The 23,185-nt window shown below is 37.6% G+C and overlaps 7 protein-coding genes across 9 annotated transcripts in view; 3 read left to right on the top strand and 4 right to left on the bottom strand.

Annotated features, from left to right (window-relative positions):
• Nucleotides 1-14,334, top strand: part of LOC105274073 (uncharacterized) — a 30,856-nt gene extending 16,522 nt beyond the window's left edge. The window contains exons 10-11 of the mRNA XM_011316897.1: nt 9,732-9,924; nt 10,147-14,334. Coding sequence (XP_011315199.1) covers nt 9,732-9,924; nt 10,147-10,472 — 519 coding nt within the window. The 3' untranslated portion in view covers nt 10,473-14,334. The remainder of the gene's footprint in view (nt 1-9,731; nt 9,925-10,146) is intronic.
• Nucleotides 2,370-3,159, bottom strand: LOC105274071 (serine protease inhibitor 3-like). The gene is made up of 2 exons (XM_011316895.1): nt 2,924-3,159; nt 2,370-2,859 (listed from the first exon to the last, which is right to left on the bottom strand). The coding sequence occupies exons 1-2, from the start codon at nt 2,985-2,987 to the stop codon at nt 2,705-2,707; spliced, it is 219 nt and encodes a 72-aa protein (XP_011315197.1). The 5' UTR covers nt 2,988-3,159; the 3' UTR covers nt 2,370-2,704.
• On the bottom strand, nt 3,898-4,460 carry LOC105274072 (uncharacterized). Its single transcript, XM_011316896.1, has 2 exons — nt 4,298-4,460; nt 3,898-4,236 (listed from the first exon to the last, which is right to left on the bottom strand). Exons 1-2 carry the CDS (start codon nt 4,365-4,367, stop codon nt 4,085-4,087), a joined length of 222 nt encoding a protein of 73 aa, XP_011315198.1. The 5' UTR covers nt 4,368-4,460; the 3' UTR covers nt 3,898-4,084.
• A 2,598-nt stretch (nt 14,335-16,932) lies between the features above and the next one.
• Nucleotides 16,933-19,310, bottom strand: LOC105274066 (methylmalonic aciduria and homocystinuria type D homolog, mitochondrial). 3 transcript variants are annotated; one of them, XM_011316889.1, is made up of 4 exons: nt 19,285-19,310; nt 17,583-18,116; nt 17,279-17,495; nt 16,933-17,204 (listed from the first exon to the last, which is right to left on the bottom strand). In XM_011316889.1, exons 2-4 carry the CDS (start codon nt 18,114-18,116, stop codon nt 17,131-17,133), a joined length of 825 nt encoding a protein of 274 aa, XP_011315191.1. In that variant the 5' UTR covers nt 19,285-19,310; the 3' UTR covers nt 16,933-17,130. The 3 variants fall into 3 exon arrangements, with proteins under 3 accessions (XP_011315191.1, XP_011315190.1, XP_011315189.1); XM_011316888.1 differs by lacking the exon at nt 19,285-19,310 and adding an exon at nt 18,182-18,387; XM_011316887.1 differs by lacking the exon at nt 19,285-19,310 and adding an exon at nt 18,206-18,384.
• On the top strand, nt 19,220-21,287 carry LOC105274187 (uncharacterized). The gene is made up of 3 exons (XM_011317097.1): nt 19,220-19,400; nt 19,588-20,722; nt 20,801-21,287. Exons 1-3 carry the CDS (start codon nt 19,220-19,222, stop codon nt 21,036-21,038), a joined length of 1,554 nt encoding a protein of 517 aa, XP_011315399.1. The 3' UTR covers nt 21,039-21,287.
• Nucleotides 21,288-21,377: 90 nt separating this feature from the next.
• On the top strand, nt 21,378-22,004 carry LOC105274067 (probable 5-hydroxyisourate hydrolase ZK697.8). The gene is made up of 2 exons (XM_011316891.1): nt 21,378-21,572; nt 21,681-22,004. The coding sequence occupies exons 1-2, from the start codon at nt 21,454-21,456 to the stop codon at nt 21,910-21,912; spliced, it is 351 nt and encodes a 116-aa protein (XP_011315193.1). The 5' UTR covers nt 21,378-21,453; the 3' UTR covers nt 21,913-22,004.
• LOC105274068 (probable H/ACA ribonucleoprotein complex subunit 1) lies at nt 21,849-23,148 on the bottom strand. The gene is made up of 3 exons (XM_011316892.1): nt 23,007-23,148; nt 22,386-22,705; nt 21,849-22,319 (listed from the first exon to the last, which is right to left on the bottom strand). The coding sequence occupies exons 1-3, from the start codon at nt 23,034-23,036 to the stop codon at nt 22,007-22,009; spliced, it is 663 nt and encodes a 220-aa protein (XP_011315194.1). The 5' UTR covers nt 23,037-23,148; the 3' UTR covers nt 21,849-22,006.
• Nucleotides 23,149-23,185: the final 37 nt, after the last annotated feature.

Below are 23,185 nucleotides of genomic sequence, written 5' to 3'. Positions count from 1 at the left end.
GTGGTAAACTACACCGCTAAACGTCACCCCCAGTGCCCATAGAGTTTTGATTGTCCGGGTCAACCCAGGGTACACAGTTCCCATTCGCTGTATATGCCCTGATACATATGGATATTCCCTGACCTTTCCCTCCGTCATCTTGAATTATCATCTTCATTCTCCATTCAACTCAATTCCCAAAACTCCGTGGAATTATTTCCGGGCGTTAAGATAGAATAAAAATAAAATTCGAGTTATTGGATATCGAGTGTCGAGGCAGTAAGTGGGTCGTTGTTTCGAAAAAAAAAAATAATCTCTTTTATAATTATTTATAAATTGCCGTTTCCTCCGATCAACTTCTCGAGCATTTCCTCTCTCTTCGCAATGAGCACTTAATTATCGTGGTACAGTCAATATCTCCGGCAAAATAATTTTGGAAGGTTATTATCACTGGTGATAGGCGGATGAACTCTCGAGGTTTTCACCGCTGGTTTAACGACGTTTATCTGGTAACTCATCACCGAATAATTACAGGGGAGTTGGTGAGACATATGTATTTAACTGGCGCATATGTAAAGATAATACGGCAAAATCCACTCGGGTTTACATACTATTTTACCTAGCACACGTATGGGTTTTATGAGTTACCGAGGGTTGACGGATGTGGATAATATAATGGGATAGGATCAAATATCAAAATTATTATTTGAAAAGTTCTAGGGAACCTACATTATCGTATATCTATCATCTTTGGAATACCTGGGGAATTACCGGTTCTCTTATAAAAAAATTGATTTTCCATAGATGACAAGTTGGAGATGACTTTTTCGTCGGGGATAACTCGACTTTTTAATCTACAAATCGTAAATGGAATGTAGAGCAATCGGTTTGAATATTCGGGAAATTGCTGTGCAATGAAAATATTTGGGAAACATTCGTGTACGAGGCGCGTCGAATACTTTAAAAAACTCTGAATTTTTGTTATAAAATAATAAATGAGAATTACGAGAATATTCTAGAGATTAAATAATTGATCGATGAGAAATAGTGGAATATTTCAAATTTTTCCACTTGAAATTTTCATCGCGATTTTCCAACGAGAGAGAATTTGATTATTAGATTGTTCGTCACATCTAGTGAGTGATGGTACATAAAAGAAGGAATTCCTCGTATTTCCGTCGTTTCATTCCTCTCATTTACTCTCACTGAGGAATGAAGAAAACCCCGACTGCTAGTCGGAATGATACGCACCCATTATCAAAGGCAACTGTTGAATATTCCTTTGGTCTCGAGTCTCTCTGCACTTTTGTCATAAATTGGCGGATAGTGCTGTCGAATAGAGAATATTCTAATGCGCACAAGATAAAAAATGAATTCCTAAGGAGCTTGCCAATCCGCTCTCTCGATTTTTATTATTTCGTGTTAAAAAAAAATCTTTTTTACTCATCATATTCGCCAGCAACTCTTTGATGTGAGATAGAGTAGTTGTACTTTGACCCAGATTTATCCGAAAATTGGAATTGCCATCGTCCATGTTATGTCCATTTACCGTCACGTACCTGTGAACTTCATGTACAGTACTTTATCGAATTAATTATGTAAGCCACAAAGTGCTGAGGGTCTCATACATCGGGTGTAAGGAAAATGTCTCAAAGATAAATCACGTGAAAATTCAATAAATCCGTGGGGCGGTGAAATTTGAGGAAATTCAAGTCAAAATAATTGTCTTGTTTCAGAAGAGATAATCTATTCCATTGTAATATTTATTCGAGGCTGAAAATAAGAGGTAAAGTGCTTATAAACGTAACCCGTTTCATCTTTCTCAATGGGATTGCCTTTTTTCTCGTTCTATTTTAATTCTTTGCTCAGCGGTAGAATCGTTTTCCTCTTTTCTCGGATTTCCTCTATCTCCATGTTCTGATTTTTCAATTTAAGTCGGTGATTTGAATTTTACAATTAATTTCAAGGATTCACTACTTTTCAGTCTCTAGTATTTAATATTCCCTTTTTGTTTCGTTCGTTTTGTTCACGTGAATAAAAAGTGAAGCAATATTCTTTGCGGTGGCTCGACAATTTCAGGTTCATTCCCTCAATTTGTGTTTCCTCTCGCTTTATTCTCCTTGTGTCAAGATAAAAAATATCTGTATTATCTCAAATGATGAAAGGACATGGGAGGCAATTTACTCCTGAGGCTCCGAAACCCGGGGATCCATTCCTTGGGAAAAAAAAGGGCTTTGTGTTTGTATCCCCTGTCTTTCCAATAATCCTCGTGTTCTCCGCCCACCATTTTTTCCATAGTCTTCTCATATCACACATCATTCGCAGATATAAAAGTTATTCTCTATTACAGCTGTAAAAATCCTTCGAAATTTTTCCAAATAATTCCAGCATTTCACTTTAAAATCCCGGCGACCGCTCTAAATTTTATTCAATAATACCACTATCTCTGAAGACATTCATTCAGTTTTTTTCCTTAATCGTATTTTCAACTGTAATATGTGGAATTGTGTCAATTTGACAAACAAAAAAAAATCCTGGGGAGAAAATATATTTTCTGTTAATTTAACTGACGAACTATTCCACTTTACTACATTATTACAGATTCAATTGACACAGATTTTGATGGATGTCATTACGCTGAATTAATTGAATGTCACGAGCTATCGAAAACTATATTCACATGTAATTAATTGTCGGTTAATTAAACATGGCTGATGGTGAATTCTCATTGTTCCCAGAAGTCTTCTGATGGCTGTTGAACAGGAACTGCTTGTCCAGTTGAATCAAAACATGCCTTTAGCGTACAAAGTACATGTCCATTACCGCAAAAGCAATCATTACACCCGTCAAAGTACTGCTTGCCATTGACACATTTTCTCTCTGAATCACCGAATAATCACAAACTTTTTTATTGAAAAATTGTAATCGCGTGGATGAAACTCACCATCTTGGGCTGCCGTCAAGCTGACAAGCAAAATGGCACAGAACAGTGTCAAGTACTTGAACATGACTCTGCTGTTGACAAACGACAGTTAAACTTCCGCGAAGACTTTGACGTTATTGAAACTGCCAAGAATATCTTCTATCAGATTATCCCACAATCCGCTGATGAAAATTAAATCAACGATCTTTGCATCAACTATTTAAATCATCAAGATCCGTTGACTTTTCCACTCTATCCTCTCCACCAGGAAATAACATGGAGGAAAATAGTGAATGTATGGGGGAAAAACATGTGCTGTTAATCCTTATTTGAATTGCATGTTTTTGAAACGATTAAAATTTGCATAAATGGATATCATGGGATACAATGCGTCATTCGTTTCAACAAAAACATCTCCATAATCTATCGAGAATTCTAGAAAATTCCACATCTCATTTAATCACACCTGCGCATTGACTCGTTATGAAAATGTCAGTGCAATAATTCTCTTTATGGTTTGTAATTATGAAGACTCATATAAAAGCTGAATGTGCATCGCATTCAATTATACCATAACGCATAATGTTGAAATCATGATTTACATATTTTGTTTATACAGGATGCGTCATTATAATGCATTAACATTGATATTAGTCCTTAATATTATTATTTGCATTAACATTTTCCTCAATATACTTTGGGAAATGTTGATTTTCCTGAACCAAGAACTGGGGAAAATGTCATAAAGCACATATTATTATTATCTACTTTTTGTTATCATAAAAATGAAAATAACAACTGATTGATTTGCAGAATTTTTACGCCAGTGAGTAATAAAATATTGGTGTACACAATATATCAAATTAATTGACAAAACTGATATCCGATTTTTCGGTGTTTTTTGCGGCTTTTCCGGTTTGTCGGAAATTTAATTGACATAAATTATAATACATCGCGTTACGCTCAGTTAATTAAATATCACGGAAATTGAATTACTTCCACATGAAATGCGGGGTAATTAATTTGGTAATATAGTATACGGTGTCACAACCTATTGTTCAGTAGATTATTCGACGTGCGGATTGTGAGTGCGGACAATGAAAAAAAAATTGAGCTGAGTGATACTAGTGCAAAATACAACAATTCAACTGCAAATATATCTATTCATGAGGAGTGATCGAATTATGCGTCTTCTTGAGGTTCCCAAAAGTCTTCTGGTGCTTCTATAACGTGAATATCTCGACACTCTTTGAGTGACTTAATAATATGTCCATTAGCGCAATATACATGATTGCAGCCGTCAAAATAGGACCGACCGTCGACACATTTTCTCCCTGAAATTCGAAATAAATTTCTAAATAATTGCGCATAATGTGTATTTATTTATAAACTCACCAGAATGTTTAGCCGCCGTGAAACTCACGAGGAAAAGAAAACAGAAAAGTGTCAAGTATTTGCGTGGCATAATTGGTGTGGAAAATTGACAACTTCGAAGAAAACGTTGACGTTGAAACAATGAAATTCAACTTGTTGAAAAGCAGAAAATCAACTGAATTCTCAGCGTCGTCAGTGTCTATATTTAACAGACAAAACCGTGACGATAACTCGTGCTTGTTATCAGAAGTATTCACGAGACAATTCTCAGAAGAAGACGGAATAAAATTATTCGTCAACTCTGGAGATCGAGTCATTCTTAAATCAGTATCTGACGGTAAATTCCGCGATATTTTTATTAAGGGATGTTGCGTTAGACTACCCCTGTGAAAAAAATCTCGACTGTAATATTTTTCCGTGGAAAATAAAGAGAAAATATATTCTGAGAGTTGTATCGCTTCGTCCGTGGAAAAATCGATCAGCACGTACACGTGTACATATACATTTTCCGAAGTACGAAGGGGGTAAATGATGTAATGACCGTGATTGCGAGTGTCTCAGCCGATGAGTTGGAAACTTTGATCACGATGAATGTTTCAAAGCCACGACCGAAAACTCAGTCGTAGAACAGCTACTCTGAATCACATGGAGCCAATTTGGCCTGGTCTTAAAATGTTCTGTTAAATTCACGATAAATTATCTATTCCTTCGACTCTTCAATGTAAATTACTGGGATTATTGCGTAATTTTTGCTGAATCTCTCGTGTACACGAATGCCACGTTGGGTCTTGATGGAATAATATTTGGGAATTGCGAAGGGATTCAACCAGAATTTACGCCGACAACCGTTAGATACACCCTCGTTTCCTGTATCTCCATGAAGTTCGAAGTCGAGGTATTATGTAATAATGTAAATTCCCGGGCGAGTCAGTCACCGTTTGCAATATTCATACCTTCAATTTACGTGATTATGAATAATTTTTCAACATTCACAGAACGTGATCCTCAATAAAAACGGACATGATTAACATTTGGATGCACAGAGGATAAATATTTTTGTAATAACAAACTGAATATACACATCTGCAGCTAAAATTTTCGCCTTTCATACACGGATTTAGTTGATAATTTCTGTGGCAATAATTGTGAGAAGGTGAAGAACTCGATTAAATTTCCGCATCGGAGTTACAAACTGGCAAGTCCAAAACAAATTAATGCTGTAACCCAAGCGCAATCAGCGTCCATCATGTTCCTCGGGAATTCAATTAATCCTTCCCACGAAGCATTGAAGATTGAGAGAAGACAGCTGTTCCAGATGTTCTAGTTTTGATTCCGCTATCTCGAGATATCCCTCGAAATTTTCACCAAAAAATGTATCAATCACGAATTCGTCTACCCATGTACCTCGGTAATTACCGCAGTACCACATTACCATTAACCGGATATAACCGGATATAACCGGATATAATCGGACGCTGTGGTGCATGTAACAAAGGAAAACCCGCGCTGGATTAACCCTCAAAGACACGTATTATGAACATTCCATTCATGGCTCGTAAGATTAAGCTAATTCAAATAACGCATTATTCGCTGTACAATGACACATTGTAAAAATAGCGAATGAAGTCTTGCAGTGAAAAGGAATTGCAGTCGGAAATCGTCATGAACGTGACGGGCGAAACCGTTTGAGAGTCAATACGTCAACTGCCATTGACATGCTTTTTAGATATTTTTCTGAAAATCAAATGTAAAAACGCGCCCTTTGAGTGCCTCGAAATGTCAAGTAAAAGTAACACGACTTGAATTGGTTTTCTCTTCGTCATCGCTGTTACTCTCACCTCGTCGGGTTCGTCGTCACAAAGTGAACGAGAAATTCCTTTTGTTACGATTTTATGAGACTGCGTGACTAAAATTAACTTGAAATGAAGATGGGAATTATATATTTTTTAAAATGAAAAATTGCTCAATTGATTTCGAATGAATTACGACGAAAATGATGTAAAATCACTTCAATTAGATTTAGAAATTACTTTTGAATTGAGTAGCTCCTCGGAATATCAATAAATCGGTCCACCGAAAGAACTAATTGCTCTACCAAATTTGACAGTCACAATAATTGCGGTTGGATAATCAATATCTACACATTAATTGCACCTTGTTATCGCAGTGATAACGAGCGTCGTTAATTTTCCTAGTCTGAACTCATCCTTCCCGAAGGGTGTACACCTGTTTAGAGAGTCGATGGACCAACTATCAGCTGCCATGGGATCGATGACGTGACAAATTGACCTTTGATCGCCTAAACCAACATAACCGATCAAGGCTTAATCAAACACATCGTTATCTGCATAATGATAAACGATAAAATTAATACCGGTATTACTCCTCTAGTGAGTGTCTTAAGGGTATCGCTATATTTTTAATTCCTCATTTTCCCCAACAGTTATCCGTAGGGTGAATAGCCAATTAGATGAGAATAACGGATAAGAAATTTGAAAAAGAAAAAAAAACTGGCGTAATTGAAAATTTACCCTCAAGGGATAATTCATTATTGGAGGGATCGATATTCATTCACCCTCGGGTAACTGGAGCCAACTAGCTCGATGGGAAATCATATCCCTTTCAAAGTGGCTTTTCCAACATAAACGCCATCCCTAACTCTCAAGTACACCTATACTTGCTGATACTTTGTACTTCGAAGCGATGAGTTCATCACGCGATGCGGATAATCCACCGAAATAAATTATTCACAGGTGAAAATTAAATTCATTAATTTTTGGGTAATCATTACTCAGCGGGTGGAAAATTCACGGAATTTTACCGGAAAGAATGGCGACAGGGGAAAATGTAATTGGGGATCGCTCCCTCGTATTTTAGAACCCCATAAAATATTGGAAATTCGTTTGTACATAAAACTAGATCTAGCACGAGAATTTATGATATGGCCTCCGGTGAAAGTCTCAATTCTCAGCTCGAATCTACAGAATTCAACGGTTATGATAATATGGTACGGCCATAGTTTACAGGAGTGGTTAAAGGAAACTTTAATTATGCCAACAAATTTCATTAGACAAAAGTTACTCAGCCCGTGAGATTTCCGGACTAAAGTCTCTTTCAGTTCTCATACCATGAATTACATGAATCACATATATTTTATTTGAATTAAACTTTTTATGCAATTGTCCAGATATTTCTGGCAATGGAGAATTTATTGTCCCCACCATTCACTCCAATTTTTTTTTTCAATTTTTTGCACAACGTGTAGAAATATTTTCGTAAAAAAACAGGTGCCTGGGGTGAGGATGTATCGATTATATATATCACTCTGAAGGGGAATGAAGATACGGTGAAAAAGGTCTCAAGGGTAGAGAAGCGTCCGAGCAAGAAAGCATCCCTCCGTACACAAGCACATATTAGATGTATCGATGGATTTATTCATCCGGAAGTTTAATTCATCTGTAAAATATTCGATCTCCATGGGAATATTCAAACTACATGGGTTTGGACTGATCGTGGGAGTCTCCAAGTCACTCTGAATTACACCCACCGATATTCCGTTTTAATATTTAATTTTCATGATATATTCTCCCGATTTTCCCCCTTTTCCTTATATATTTCCGAAACCGTTGATTACACATCCGAGATCTTTTGACTTTCAATCAATTTTATTGTTGTTGTTTCATTTTAATAATTAAATTTGGAGCGAGTGGTCATGTCATACTGGAGTGACATGCGGTCATATATCCATGTAATAGCACTCAGAGGTCCTTTTCTCTATTTTCGACGAGTCCCAATAGACTCGTTAAAAATTCAAGCGGTCCTCCAGCGTCCGTCGGGGTCCCAACAAATTTTTCGTCGTTAGCTTTTCAATTTTCATATTTATTCTCAAAAAAAAAGTCCTCCAGAGTGGAATTTAAACAGAAAAATTAGAGATCCATGTTGATGGTTTGACTAGTTAATGAATTTCCGGGGACAGATATTTTTTTTATCACTCCCCACACTCGTTGAGGTTTTAATTCGTTAAACCTCGACGTTAATTGCTGAATAGTGTTTTTAAATCCAGGCAAATGGAATTGTTGGTGGAACTGTTGGGATCGATCACTTCACCGATAAATAAAAATTCGAGAATTTTGTGTTTTATGCGAGTTATGGCCGCTGGATGGACTCCAGGGAATTCTCCAATCAACTAAGAATTGTACTACTGTTGGTTTATCTTTCAACTGATCCTGACCATCTCCATCTCCCTCTGGTTTCTTCTCTCTCGGTGGAATTAGATCAGCAGCGGTGGAGTAATCCGGTATTACGATACGAGCGTGCGGCAAACTCCGGAGGTCGAGATAAATTGCAAGAATTGAAAGATAGTACATAACTTTCATGTACAAAATTGGAGAATCGCGTTTATATTCCACATTCTCCCTCCGACCGCACGAAAAAACATGATCCGGTGAAAATTGTTGAATTTTTCGTCTCGCGAGAAATTCTCTCGAATTTCTCTATTAAAAAAAGCAATCACATACACAATTGGATTTAATTAAAATCCAAATGATTATTCTGTTTCATTATTTTTTTTATTAATATACCCATGCAGATGTAATATCAGCAATTTTATGAGAAATTCTTCAAATAATTGACTGAACATTTATAATTTGGTGGATTTTCCAGTGAAATTCTGAGTTGTCAATGAAAATTGGATGAAAATCCCGAGAATTGGAGGGATTTTCTCCCGTGGGGTTTCACTTATCGGGTAAAATTTACCCAGTATGTGGTATTTTACTTGGGATTAGATAAGCTCTTACGGTATATCATTGAAACCGTCGAATCTCTCGTCATCTGGATTTTCCAGGAGATCGATCTCTCAATTTCTTCAGCAGCCTCCGGTGTGAGAAATGTAAGGGAATCAAGACAAGACCGAAGTGGTTGGGGTGTCATTAGAGCCGCAGGACAAGAATCCACAGTACAGCACTTTCCCTTGAGTGAGGGGTAATTCATTCTTACCCTGGATGCAGAACAAATTGCTCAAACCAGAATTGCAAGCTTTATTCTCAGTGAGTGGTGTAGGTTGTCGAGGGTCGACTTTTCTCGTACCTAACTTTAGTAGTCTCAAGCTACTCAGGACTACTTCACATCGCATTCCCGGGAGATCATAAATGCTTGTATATTCGAGTTAGCGTATAAACGTTGCTTTCATGTTGGATTGTATGTCTTACTTGTTCTCGGAATATTGCTACAATTTTATGGCCTCAGGAGAGGAAATTACCCCTCGACTAATTCCGTGCAAGAGAGTATTTTCGAATGGTAATAATTGTTCAACCGTTGACTAATTCTCAGGGTTCACCATTTTTTATGATAACTCAAAAAGTAATTAAGGGAATCAATCCTTTTTTGGGGAAATCGGGGAAATCGTTTGTGTTGAGATAATTTGATTGTTAATTTGGATGTTTCATGATTTTCACAGCCGGAAAAATGCATCGCAATGTGTGAGCCTCATGCCTACTGTGTTGTTTACTCAACGACGGATAGAAGTTCAGCTAGGGTTGCTGAGGAAGTTCTCCAGTCGTTGTGGAGAACTGATCACGTGTCAGCGAGGGCTGTGATTCTTGTAGGAAATAAAGCTGATCTTGTGAGATCTCGAGACGTTACTACAGAGGGTATGTTGACAAAATATTTGAAATAATCACAGAACCCTCTGAGTCATTGAAATGAAAAAAAATCACTTCTGACTGATTACTTCAGTAAACTCGGGCTAGAATAAATACAAATACGTAATATCCGGGTGCCATCAACATCAATTTCAACATGAAAAATCGAGTTTGATATTGTATTATTCCGGTTTTATTTACGATGGCTATTCCTTTGATTCCATATTCAAGAGGGTAAATCCATGGCAACAGCTTACGATTGTAAATTCATCGAGACATCAGTCGGCATAAATCACAACGTGGATGAGCTTCTGGTTGGTTTATTATCACAAATACGCCTGAAAATGGAGAATCCAGAGAGGACACGTGATTTGTTTCGAAAGAGATCAAGGAAGACAAGGAGCAGATCCCCTTTGAGCTCGTGCTCCGAGAATAATTCACCCAAGAAGTATCGGGGTAGTCGCACCAGTGCCAGTCTCAAGGTAAGGAGTTTACTTGGTAAAGTGTGGGCCAGAGACAGTAAATCTAAGAGCTGCGAGAATTTACATGTACTTTAAGAATTTCATTACACTTGAAAAATAAAAATACCAAAGACAAAATTAATTTAATCGATACAAAGTTGAGGAGATGCATTTGATTTTTCACAAAGACTGAAATTGGTGAGAGAACAATTACTCACTCTGTCTCGCCCTCATGAACGTTTATTTCTCCGGTTTTTATTAAAAAATTGAAATTAATTATCAGATTCGGGATAAAACTTGTGGAATTTTTAAGGGTCATTTTATCTGAACTGATAAGAATCTTCTCATCTCAGTTTTCACGGGCTCTTTTAAGTTTTTGGTTTATAGTCTCGAGTTTGATGGCGGGAAATATACTGTCGCATTTACTCCGTGCTATCATTCCATTTCGACCTTCCAATTCTGGGGTCTCATGGGCATTCCGGGAAACAGTAAAAAAATTTCATTTCGACCCGACGGCCTGAGAAAAGGGTAGAAATACTGTTGCTGCTGTATCTTTGCGGGGAATTTTTTAATTTAAACTAGTGGCGATTTGGCCGAGTGGTTGACGCACTGACAGAGTATTATGGAGGATACGGGTTCGAAACTCGGAGGGAACTGGATTTTTTTCTTCGGTGAGAACTCATGTTCGGGTTGGAATCATCAGTTCATGGGTTCCATGAGTTCTAAAAGAACAATTGGGTTCATTGGACGGATCATTCCAATGAAATCATCAGTTCAGGGGTCCATGAGTTCTAACAATTGAATTAATCGGAGGGATGATTCCAATGAAACAATTCAGGGTTCCATCCGAACAATTGCATGCGTTCGGTATTCAGAGAAAATTAATCATAATCAGTGGAGTTCATTATCAAGGACATATCCCAAATAATAATAAATGCAAGTTATCACGAAAAAATTAAACATTAGATAATGTGTTAAGTCGAAAAAATGGAGGGGCGAGACAGAATGAGTCGTATTACCAAAGGATTATCATATTTTGAGAGATTCAACATGAATTTGAGGATCGTTGAGCTTTAAGATTGATGTAGGGTAATTATAGTAATTGAAGGAAGAGTAATTATCTGAGGAAGTCAAGATCAGAGTGTACTGCACTGCATTTGCGTAAAAATACTCCAATTGCGGTGAATGGCGAGAGCATTGAGATGTTCGAGGTGTATTTTTGAATCCCATTCCAAATACGCTTGGATCATAGAATAGGTGAACCTACGAATTTAAGAGGAAATACGTAAAACTATGAATTTTCATCTCGATGACACGATTAAAAATCAGTAGAACAATTTGTGGTAAATCTTATATATCATTGTGCATAGGTAAATAATCCAAAGATATTTATGAAAAATCCTTAGAGTGGAAATTTACTCTTCAACGTTCGTGACCGTAACATGAATTTACAATTTTTTACATTACGATTTTGTACGTTGAATCATAAAAAAAAATGAGTGGAAATTTTTTAAGAGTGAACAAGTACATAGAAATATATCAAATCACTTATACATCATTCAGCGATGTAATGCCCAGCGCTATATCATTTGGAACATTTTCATTTATTTTCCGTTCATCCAATATTTTTTTCTCCAATGACAAATGAATAATTGTTCAAAGTACACGAGTAATCGAGCTAATGTTCAATTCATTATCGGATGAATTAAATTATTGGGTGACAAGTGAATTTATTGGCATCCACACGAGGTCCATTAGATTATAAGTCGTCGAAAAAAAAAGTCAAGTACATAAATGCGTATGTGCTCATTGAATCGATGATCTATTTTTTTTTTCGAGGTGAAATTCAAGTGGAAATGTGTCACATTCATTCGATTAAAATCTCATTCGGCGAAACACAAGTTGAATTCGCTGTTTTTTCAATTTTGTTCATGCATTTTACCCTCCACTTCATTTTACCCTCGTTCATGTCTATAGAGATGAAAAGTGTTCATCAATCCCATCAATCCCTAGCTCTCCAATAAAGTCCATTCAATGAATATTTTGCGTGAACTCTTTGTACTGTTCGTAATCTTTCCATTATCATAAAATTTTCCCCTTGAATTTCGTCTCTGTGAGAACGCAATCAGCGAACATAATGCTGTGGGCGTTATTCAAGTGCTGCAATTTCAACAAAAGTTGAGGTTCAAAATAAATGGTCTTTGCATTCAGCACAAAAAAAAATAATAATCTGAATTCTCCGTACTCAAGTGTCCCCTTTGAAGAGAATAATCATCTCGTGTTCGAGTGTTACCTTGTTCTCCCCAAGACTGTTGAAGCACCTCTCCAAGTTTACAATTATTTGAATCCCCATTATTACTCATAATAATCAGTAAGATCAATTTATTTCTTTGATGGGTATTTCCCTCGAAGGAACTATTTACGCGGGAATAAAAGATATCTTTCCTCGTTAACAGAAAGTACGTTGTCTTATTTTCTTATCTTATTTTATTCCAATTACGGAAATGTATGATAGTCAATGGCATTCCCGAGTCGGTCGTTAATTATAACATTTATAGGAGTGGCGAAAGAAAAAGAAAAAGGGAAGAAGAACGAATAAGACATAAAAATAAAAATAATATCTTCGATTCGCTGGATTTCTCGTTTCATTATGAAAATTGCTATTGGATTAACAAAAGCCATCAGCATTAATTCTTTATGATGTGAAGGCAAGTCACAAAAAGGCCCGGGAGAACGAAGGGAAATGGATATCGAAATGAGCGAAACTAATTTACATATTTCAATGATAAATGTCATAATCAAAACGTTGAATTATTCATAAAGCTCTAGTGAATTTAAAGATTAAAGACATGTCAGATATCATTTTGATAGCGAATTAATTGCGTTCGCATGTCCGTCGATTTTCATCAGCCCAAGAGATTTAGATTAAATGAGAAGAAAAAAATTATAAAATTTGTCTAGATGATGAAATAAATCATGTTATTCTCTGTGTCCATACCAACTCGTTTTGTGTTCCTAAATAAATGATAAATAACAATAATGATAATTGATAATGTCAAGGTAACGCCGGACTGCGTGAACAAATTGAATAATAATAAAAATAACAAACAGCGTCTGAAAAGAAAAAAATCATTACCCAAATGGCGCAAAGCTTTGACCAATGTTCCAATGAATTTTAGTACTCTAGGTGCGGAGATTATTCTTAATAGTTAATTAACACGTACGATATATTAGTAGTCCTAGCGGGCATTTTGCGTCATCGCGGAACAATTGAAACAATTAAATTGACGAGTAATAAATCGTTTAAATAAAAGACAAAATAATACAAAACATTGTCCGTAAGGAAATGGTGAGCGGAACAAGTAGTTATTATGAATTTCGATGACGTCGAGGCGGGAGATCAATCTCCCGTTGGATTCGAGTCATTTTTCAACCAAAAAAAAATCCTTTCCAATCAAATTTGTGTGAATAATCAATTGACGAATACATGTGGAAATTATTGATAAACTCCATCGATTTCTGTAATCTCCAGTGTCTCGCATTCTTCGTGTATCTCGTCATACTATCCATTTCGTGGAGTAGAATAATGTGTTCCATCATTTTTCACTGCGATAAAAAAAAATGCAGAAAGAATGATTGACGCATTACCTTGAAATCGTAGAGAACTAATAATTCGATGGTAAACGACAAAAATGATAATTTCGAGTAATTGACGACTTGAAATGATCATTTTTATTTTTTCAACATAACATGCACTTATATAACATTAAACAAATGTCGAATTGTAAATCCACGTGTCTGCACTATAAAAATATGGCCACAAATTATATATTGTACGAGATTAAAGGAAATCCCGGAGAAACCCTTACTAGTGCGTAATGAACGATTGTCTGATCCATAACGTGTGATCAATTTTTTGTAGTCTATGTTGGATAATTTAAAAATTCATTGTTTTATAATAAAAAATGAAAATCAAAAATAATGAGTATACTGACTGGTGTCAATATGTGTTTTTATTATTTTTACTTCCCAGAGAATATATCGTCGACATTTTTATGAACGCGCAATTCACTGGGAAAAAAAATGCAATTGAAGGACTACATGCGTCCAATCATGAATTACGTGAGAATTCCGTTCCTCTCGTATCTGCGGATATTCTTCTCGTTGGGAATTCCGTATTTTATAAAAAAAAACGTCGACAATAGCATATTCACACGTCGTATCAAAGACTGATTACGCATGGCTGTTTGATGGAATCGTAAATAGCAGAAGACCCCACGAGATAAAAAGAAATTTCACTACCGGAAATGCTCTCAGAGACATTCCGAAGCTCCAGTTAATGAAAAAAAAAATCCCATCCCCTTTGATTAACGTGGAATAATTAGAAAAGCCAGTGAATCGAAAAGTGAATTAATTTTCTAATAAACTCCCAGGCGTAATTACACAATCATTACAAAGTAGAAAATTACCCGGACTGAAGATGGCTCGATTCATCCCTGAGTTTTCGAAAATGGGGGAAAAACTTTTTCCCCCGTCATGACACGAGCCAAAACGAGACAGACAATGACAGCCACATTGCAAAACTAGTTTTAATTGTTTTTCAACTCTACTAATGACTCACTGCTGAGTTTAACTGAAAAGTGTGAGAGAGGAACAGGAAATTGTGAGTTACAAGGGGGTTAAGACCTCAGGGGAGGGTGTAACTCCGTTAATCCATTCTCTCAGTCTTGCAATTGGCTACTACCCAAACGAGAAATACCCCTTCAAGCAAACTCATAGTTCTCGCTTCCTCGTTATCTCCAACGCAATTTCCCTCTCCCATTATCTATCCCCTTTATATTACCGCGTGCATGAGTCTTTAATAGCTTTTTACTAATAATATGCTTATGCAAATTGTAAAGATCCGCGTCAACCAGAGCATAACGTAACGCCGGAGAATTAAAATAATTTAATGACCAGCGCAATCGACTCAAGTTTTATTTTCACTCACCCCGACAACTTCAAATATTCAACAAAGATAACGCCAAAATAAATGTACCCGATTGTTGAAATCATTGGCTCGTAACGTTTAAACCAACACCAATTCGGAATAGCTGATTTAATTCAGCTCTGTGGGTGAATACGTTCGACTAGTTTCCGGACGGAAATGTTGAACATCCACCTGGAGATTGGGAGTGAAAGAGAACGGGGGGAGGCAACGAGGTTTCAGTATCGACATCATAATAGTTATCAGCTTGCCAACAGTATCCTGCTATGACAAGCAACAACAATTCAATTGGTAACAATAGGTGAAAACCGACAGGATACAAGCCACTGCAGCTTATGGATGCAACGACGTTCCTGTTATAATACCGCACTGCCTTAACATTCCCCGGGATTCCCCCGAATTCCTCTATCCCATTTCCATCAAGGATCTAATCTAGATTTATTATCTTCCTACGGATGCCATATCCAAGGCTTCTGCTTATTCTGTCCTCGTACCAGCGTATCTCGTAAAAAAGATACATTTATGATCTATAATAAAAAAAACTCGGGGTCAATCCAGAAAGTCAACCTTAAGCCGTGATTTTTACGGCTTCTCATGGAAATTCTCCACCACAATTTTTAGTAGGCGAGAGAAACTTTTTCTCATTCATCAAATATCTCGACCTGCTGAGATATTTTATTCCCCTCGTCCCCAATTATTTAATGGCTTTTTCAATTCACTGGGCAATTTTTAGTTTTCGATGTGAATTTTGCGCTCAACCGCAAACTCTATGACGCAAAAATTGAACAATTGAAAATATTATTTTCACCTGATGTTTCAACTGTCAAATACTGGCTTATTCCATTGTACAAAGCCACTGATGTATTTTTAGTGTGCGAGAAACATTTCCGAATGATTTCCATCAGAGTGAAATGAAAAATCGATAAGTTTAAAACTCCTTGGGGGCATTGGTATACGTGAAAAACCTTGAACACATGATTTGAGTTTTGTTTTTTACCCATGCAATTTTTTTTTTCCTTTTACTACCCCAAGCACTATCTTTATCTCCTCCACTATCGGGATATTCCATCCCCTGTTTCACCGCGTAGAACCTATTACCGTTTATCACTCCCGAGGTATCGATACCCAGCCTATCGATAAACGTTATTAAGTTGTAACGGTCTGGTGGAAGAATTCTATGTGAATGGCACAACTGTTTTTTTACAACTCCCTTTTATTTCCTTTTTTTTATCTGTCTCAGTTTAGATTGAATTTTACAGATGAAAACCGAGGACATTCCCAACTCAGTGCAGCGCGTCTGCCGCCAATTGGTTGGTAATGTCATCAGATACTCATTCGATCAGTAAAATCCAAGTGTCCAGCGTCTCGTGGCGATAAAATGAGTGTGTGAAGTATCATTGTTATGACCCTGAGGATGTAATCACGATTATATGGACGTTATTTCAGGATACTCGTTGGGAATAAATTTTTATTTCAATGCCATGAAAGGGAATTTAATTCGACGAACATAATTGCTGAAATCGTGGTATGCATTCACTGAATGGAGAGGCACTAAAAAAAATACAATTCTGGAGGAAATTAAAAGTTCTATTTTTAATTCTCAATTGTATATTACTCTGGCAGGGCGATGCATGAATTCCTTGAATATTGTAATTTTACATCTATTGTTCTTGCTGTAATTCAGAAAAATATTTTATACACTCCTATTGCCTTTTTTGCACTGGACTCCCACTAATGCATTTAGACGAGACGAGATTTACTTTGATGTCAATGGTCGGACAAGCCTTGCATCACATCACGAAGGAATTCAGTACTGGATGGGGCAGTTGTGTAGAGACTTCCTGCAATAACAATAAAAATATACAAAATATTTGAAATACAAATTGAGATATTTCATATGACCAGAGATACATACCAATGAACTCTGATCCAGTGTTGTCATACGATATGAGTTTGCACGCATTTTTCTTATCGACTTTGAATCCTAAACACCGAAAACGCTCGTCCGTTTTATAGAGTGCACCGTTTTTATGGGGATTCAGATAAGGTTGGCCACTAAATGGGTTTATAAAATCCGCCCAGTATCCGAACATCTTCAATTTCGTGCAGATGTCAGAGGCCGCCAGGAGAAACTACAGATTAAGAATGAATTAATCCAATAATTTAAACCTTTTCCATTGAGAGATATTTAATTGGTAATTTTTAAAAGTGTGACTTACAAATTTAGCTAATCTCTCAGTCTCAATTTCTTTGCTCCACCTGATCATTCTAGGATTGAGTCTCTGGCTGATAGTGACAATAGTGAGCTGAGGAGAGGCAGCTTCGACACAACCAGGGAACAGCTCCAATATTCCTTTCCTTAATAACATTGGGCATTCCTGTGCTACACAATGCAAAACAGGATCACTACTCCTATTTGTTTTGACAGCTGTTTCTGGTTTCTCGTTTTTCTCTTCCATCTCGTCATCATTGCATACAATTACTGAACGTGTCTCAACTTGAGCAGTTGTTGACTGGTCCAGCCAGCCTGGGCCTGTACTACCTGGTAAGTAAAATCTGAAGCCTCTGGGCCCAAATAGCTCCCAATTTGGATTAGCATCGAACTCATTATTCTCAATATCTGCATTAATTCCATCCGATTTTATCAGCTTGTAAGAGCTCGTGCTTTTTGCTGACCTGCGAGAGTATTTCGCCTTCAATACCAGATTGACAGGTCTTAGGTAATTCTTCTGAAGGATTTTAACACAATTCATCTGGAAAATTGAGACACCAATAGGTTAGACTGATGATTGAAATTCAAGGTAAAAATTAAGATTACAATTGTAAATAGGGATCAATTTACTTCCAATTTTTACAACTTCACATGCTTGTTGCAAAACACTTGTTATTTTATTTAACAACACTATTTGCGATGCCTGTACTGGCTAATGTCATTGGGATTTCACGTAGCCCATGCGTGACGTATGCAGTTATATCGTATATTTCACGATTGCAAAATAAGAGTAGCTGATGAAAGAGTAAAAAAAAAAAACTTGTTTTCTCGAGATAACATTCACGACCTCTGTATCAAGACAAATGCATTAGCCTTTTGGAAATCCATGGAAACCTCCAGAGATGACAGCACTGCAATGAAGATTTGAAGATTCTCTCAAAATAACGACAAATTACAGATGTTATTTGTCACTTTTTGATAGATACAACTGTTGGAAATTGTTTAATTATAATTAATCAGGAGTATTGAGCTTTGGTTATGACAATGATGTTTATAATTTCCGAATTCTCCAGAATTTTGGAGCCGTTTTGTTACGTTGGCTAAGTACCTGCGCGCGCATTCATTCCCCGAATCCGCCATTCTGCATCGTCTGGGGGAGAGCAGTGACGTAGAAAAATTATTGTCCCCAGATAGCAAAATTTATTTTTATTCAACAAAAAACTAATGCCATTGTCATCAATTTTTTATTATTTTCCATTACTCAGTAGCCAGAGAAAAATCGTCGGGATAATTTCAATCGAGGGAACGTATCCGGTAAGTCAGCAGAATTAAAAAAACACGTGAAAATATGGATAAGCCTGAGGTATTCGTTATGAAAGTGACGACACTGTGACGCGTATGCATATCACCTCCATTTTCCTCCCAGAAGCCCCAAAGACCCGAAAAAGAACTCAACACCACGGCCATTTTGCTAGGGAGTTAACTTCGCTACTAGCAATTACGCCTAGTCGCATTTCCAATCTCGGGAAAAAAGACTATTTGGTGATTTTGTGTTTATCAATTTTTTTTTCACTTGGGCATTTTTGTTTGAATTTTGTGGGGATAAGTTACAATTGCGAGAGGATTATTTGATTTTTAATAATCATGGATGAAATGGAAAAGGAGGATATGTCGGATGAAGTTATTGATAGTAATCAAACAATACTTGCTGAGGGTATATTCGCAGCGCCAAAACTTACACCAACTGGTAAAATTAGTCACGCGAAAACACGCGTGTATACACAGAGATACAGAAAAGAGTGGGAACAAATGCCAGATTTCAAAGGTAATTATTATTAATTGTAATTACTTGGTTAATGGATGCTGCATGAATTTGTGGATCACCTAGGATTATTTTCCATGTACACACTTACATTTGCTCTAAAACACCAGTGGGTGAAATTTCCCTCCAAAAATTTGAGGGACATTGAGTGGGAAAAGTTATTCTGATTTTTCTATTCTGATTTTTCTAGGATGGTTGACATCAGTGGCTGCACAACCAACTCGTGCCTACTGCATCTACTGCAAGAAAAATCTTCACGCCCATCGTCTTTCCCTTCTGAAGCACACATGCACGATGAAGCATCAACGAGCAGCACTCCTGGCCCAAAGTGAGGACCCAAAAAAATCGGACCTCGAAGAATCGGATAAAGTCCTTGAGACCGACGTGGGGTTCGAGGAGGTGACAGTAGTGGGATCAATAAAAAATCTGATACACGAGGACGAGGACGAAGTCGAGGAGTATGTCGTTGAGAGTCTAGAAGTTGAAGACGAGGAAGAGGAGGAGACAAATGACTCGAATGACATGCAAACGAATCAGGAAGACGAGATGGAGAACGCGAGATTGTCGTCTGGAGATGAAGAGGACAAGAGTCCAGCGAAGAAAATAAAACTGGAACACTATCCACGAAGGGATGCACTTGCTGAGGCAATGATACATGTCCATGGGGATTATCTAGATCAGAATGATGATGGCACTGTGGGACTGGACATGGAAGTCGAGAGTGAAACAACTATTCTGCCTGATAGAGAGGACGAAGAGGCCTCCGATGGTGAAGATAAAGCCGCAAAATCAAAGATAAAACATCTGCAGATTGAAGATACCTCAGTTTCAGAGACATCTCAGAAGTCGAAAATCGTTGCCTATAAAATAAATAGTGCTGATCTCAGTGAGCTGAATCTCCAGGGAGGTAACACTGTCACAATTTCCACGAATAACAACAAAACATTGACACTCAATACTGGGAAGACAGTGACTCTGAATGCATCTAAAATCGGTAATTCCACTCAATTTGTACTGAGTAAAGTCAAGGGGAATTTACCAGCGCTGGTTATGGCAGGATCCAAGAGTGTCAATCATAGACAATTAGCTCCCAAGTGTGGAGTGCAAACTTCTCCTTCGAATTCGGTACTGGCTGTGGCTAGCACCAGTGCAAATATCGGTCAGGAGGTGCTAAAACAGCAGGAGATACAGAAACAGAATGACGTAGTGAAAAATCCTTGCATTTCAACCCACGTGATGGATACGAGCAAAGGAACACCTGTTGCTGGATTGCAAGTCAGTTTGTACAAACTTATGGATGGAAGGTGGACGTTTTTGAATGAAAGGTAGTATTATCATAACTCCAGCAACATGATTTTTTTTTACACAATTAATCAATGCTGTTTTTATATTTTCTGTTTCAGTACTACCAGTGGAAGTGGTCGATGTACAGACCTCGTAAATACAGGAAAAACCGCATTCACTGCTGGTCGTTATAAAATGCATTTCGATGTGGACAAGTACTTTACTCTGAGAAGAATAGAAACGCTGTATCCATTCATCGAAATTGTTTTCGACGTTAAAAATCCCACTGGAAATTACCACATACCTGTCCTGCTGAGTCCGTACGGCTACACAACATACCGAGGCAGTGACAGATGATGTGAATGCATCAGTGAACTCATTCTGCCCGATTGACTCAGAACATCTGAATATCAAAGACGTTTAATACATGATGAGATATTTTCTCCCAGTGGCCTTTCGGATTTTCTAAAGATATCATGCGTAGAAATAAGATCATACGATTTCAGTTCGATAAAGAATATTTTTGTAATGTAAAAATCAGAGTTGGATACGCTATGAAATTATTTTTATAGTATCACCTGTCCATAATTTTTGTTTTAGTTGTATTTTAAAAAGTGGAATAAATGCATTTCCCTAACGATTACTTCATCCTCCCACTCCATTCACAATCTAGAGATAAGATAGTATTACTCGTTGCGATGACCTCCAAATTGACTCATGTCGATTTCTACTCGGCAGAGTCCACTGGCTCATTGTGTTTTTACTCATAATCATGAACAAACCCCACATTTCCACTCATATTTTGGATACAAGTCTGGGTAATCCAGTGCCAGACGTCTCCATTAAGTTGTACAAGTATTATAAAACCACATGGAGTTTCATAAGCGAGAGGTAAGTGGTGTACTGTCGATAATATCTTTACAGCGTTCAATTAATTATTATTAATTATTAAAATCCACTCATACGATATTATTCGTACTTTATTTTTCGTTAACCCAGCAAAACCCTGTCAAACGGACGCTGCGAGGATCTCCTGCAGGTAGCAAACGAGACATTGACAGCCGATCGTTATAAACTAGTCTTCGAAGTGAAGAAATACTTCGACTCGACGAACACAAATTCTCTTTACCCCGAGATCGACGTTATCATAGAGATAAAGAATGCAGATCAGAATTATCATCTTCCATTGTTATTGAATCCATACGGTTACAGCACTTACAGAGGATCTTAAACATCATCAGAAGGTGTATGTGAAAAAATTAATTTTGTAATTAAAGTGATATAAACATTATTGAAGAAATAAAATATGTAATAGAAAGAGCAGTTTAACTCGGTGGAAGGTAATTTCTCTCAGGATTCATTTTTGACGGTGGAAGATAAGTGCTGTCACCTCCAGCCTTTCCTCCACCACCTCCACCTCCACCTTTGGTCGGCTGACGTCCCCCACCCCCACTGGAACTCCCTCCAGGCCTTCCTCCAGCTCCAGAACCCCCTCCAGGTCTTCCTCCAGCTCCAGCACCCCCTCCAGGTCTTCCTCCAGCTCCAGCACCCCCTCCAGGTCTTCCTCCACCCCCAGAACCACCTCCAGGCTTTCCAATAGTGAAACTCGCCCTATTTCCATTCTCATCTGCCTCATACCTTCAAATTCATTTACACCCAATGAACAAAAAATTCCTCTTCAATGGTAAAGTCACAAGAACTTACTTGAGTGCCACGGGGAGACCCTCGGGACTGTCATACCCAACACTTCCCTTGACAACTCTCACCAACTGTCCATCGACTTCTTTCAACTCCTCCGTCTCCTCCCTGATCACCCCATCCTCAGTTTTAGCTGGAGACGTCGCCTGTCTCGGTGCTGGAAGTGGTGGATTACCTCCGCTCCTACCCACATCCAATCTGCCTCCAACATCAGCTGCACCACCTCGAAGGGGAACTGTCAAGGCAAGTCCACCGGAGGCACCAGCCCCCAGGGGTGCGCGCTGCCCTGGCGAGAGTTTGTCCCCGTGGGAGACACCCAGAAGAAGCTAAAATACCTTCCAATTTATATTCAAATAAAAAAAAACCTGTTCATTTGATGGGACTCTGTCGATTTATGGTGAATAGAATTCCGCCTTTATCTAATGAATTAATCACTTTCACTACTGATTAAACCATGAGGTAAATGGCTAGTGATGATCCAATGAAGATACATCAGCCGTTGCAAAATTGGTATTCCATTGATGCAATTCACTGGGATCATGTCAACGATAAGTTAATGCGATTGCGTTAATATCGATGTTCACAATGAAGTGATAAAAATTTGTGACTATTTTCTTAATCACGTACCAGATAAAATCCGATTGTGTGGAGATACATGTCGATCGTCTCCCTGTCTATTCAGTTTTATAAATAATAATTATAGAGTCACTTGAAAAGGCATCGTCGACAGAATAGAAAAAAAAATTGACGGGACACGAGTGGAAATCGCGACTGGTAGCCTGGGGATGCTAGTCATGGGGCTTTAT

The sequence above is a fragment of the Fopius arisanus genome, unplaced genomic scaffold (genome assembly GCF_000806365.1).
Source record: "Fopius arisanus strain USDA-PBARC FA_bdor unplaced genomic scaffold, ASM80636v1 scaffold00009, whole genome shotgun sequence".
NCBI classification, from domain to species: Eukaryota; Metazoa; Arthropoda; class Insecta; order Hymenoptera; family Braconidae; genus Fopius; species Fopius arisanus.
Note: the sequence above shows the minus strand (reverse complement) of the source record. Positions and strands in the feature narration are given on the sequence as shown.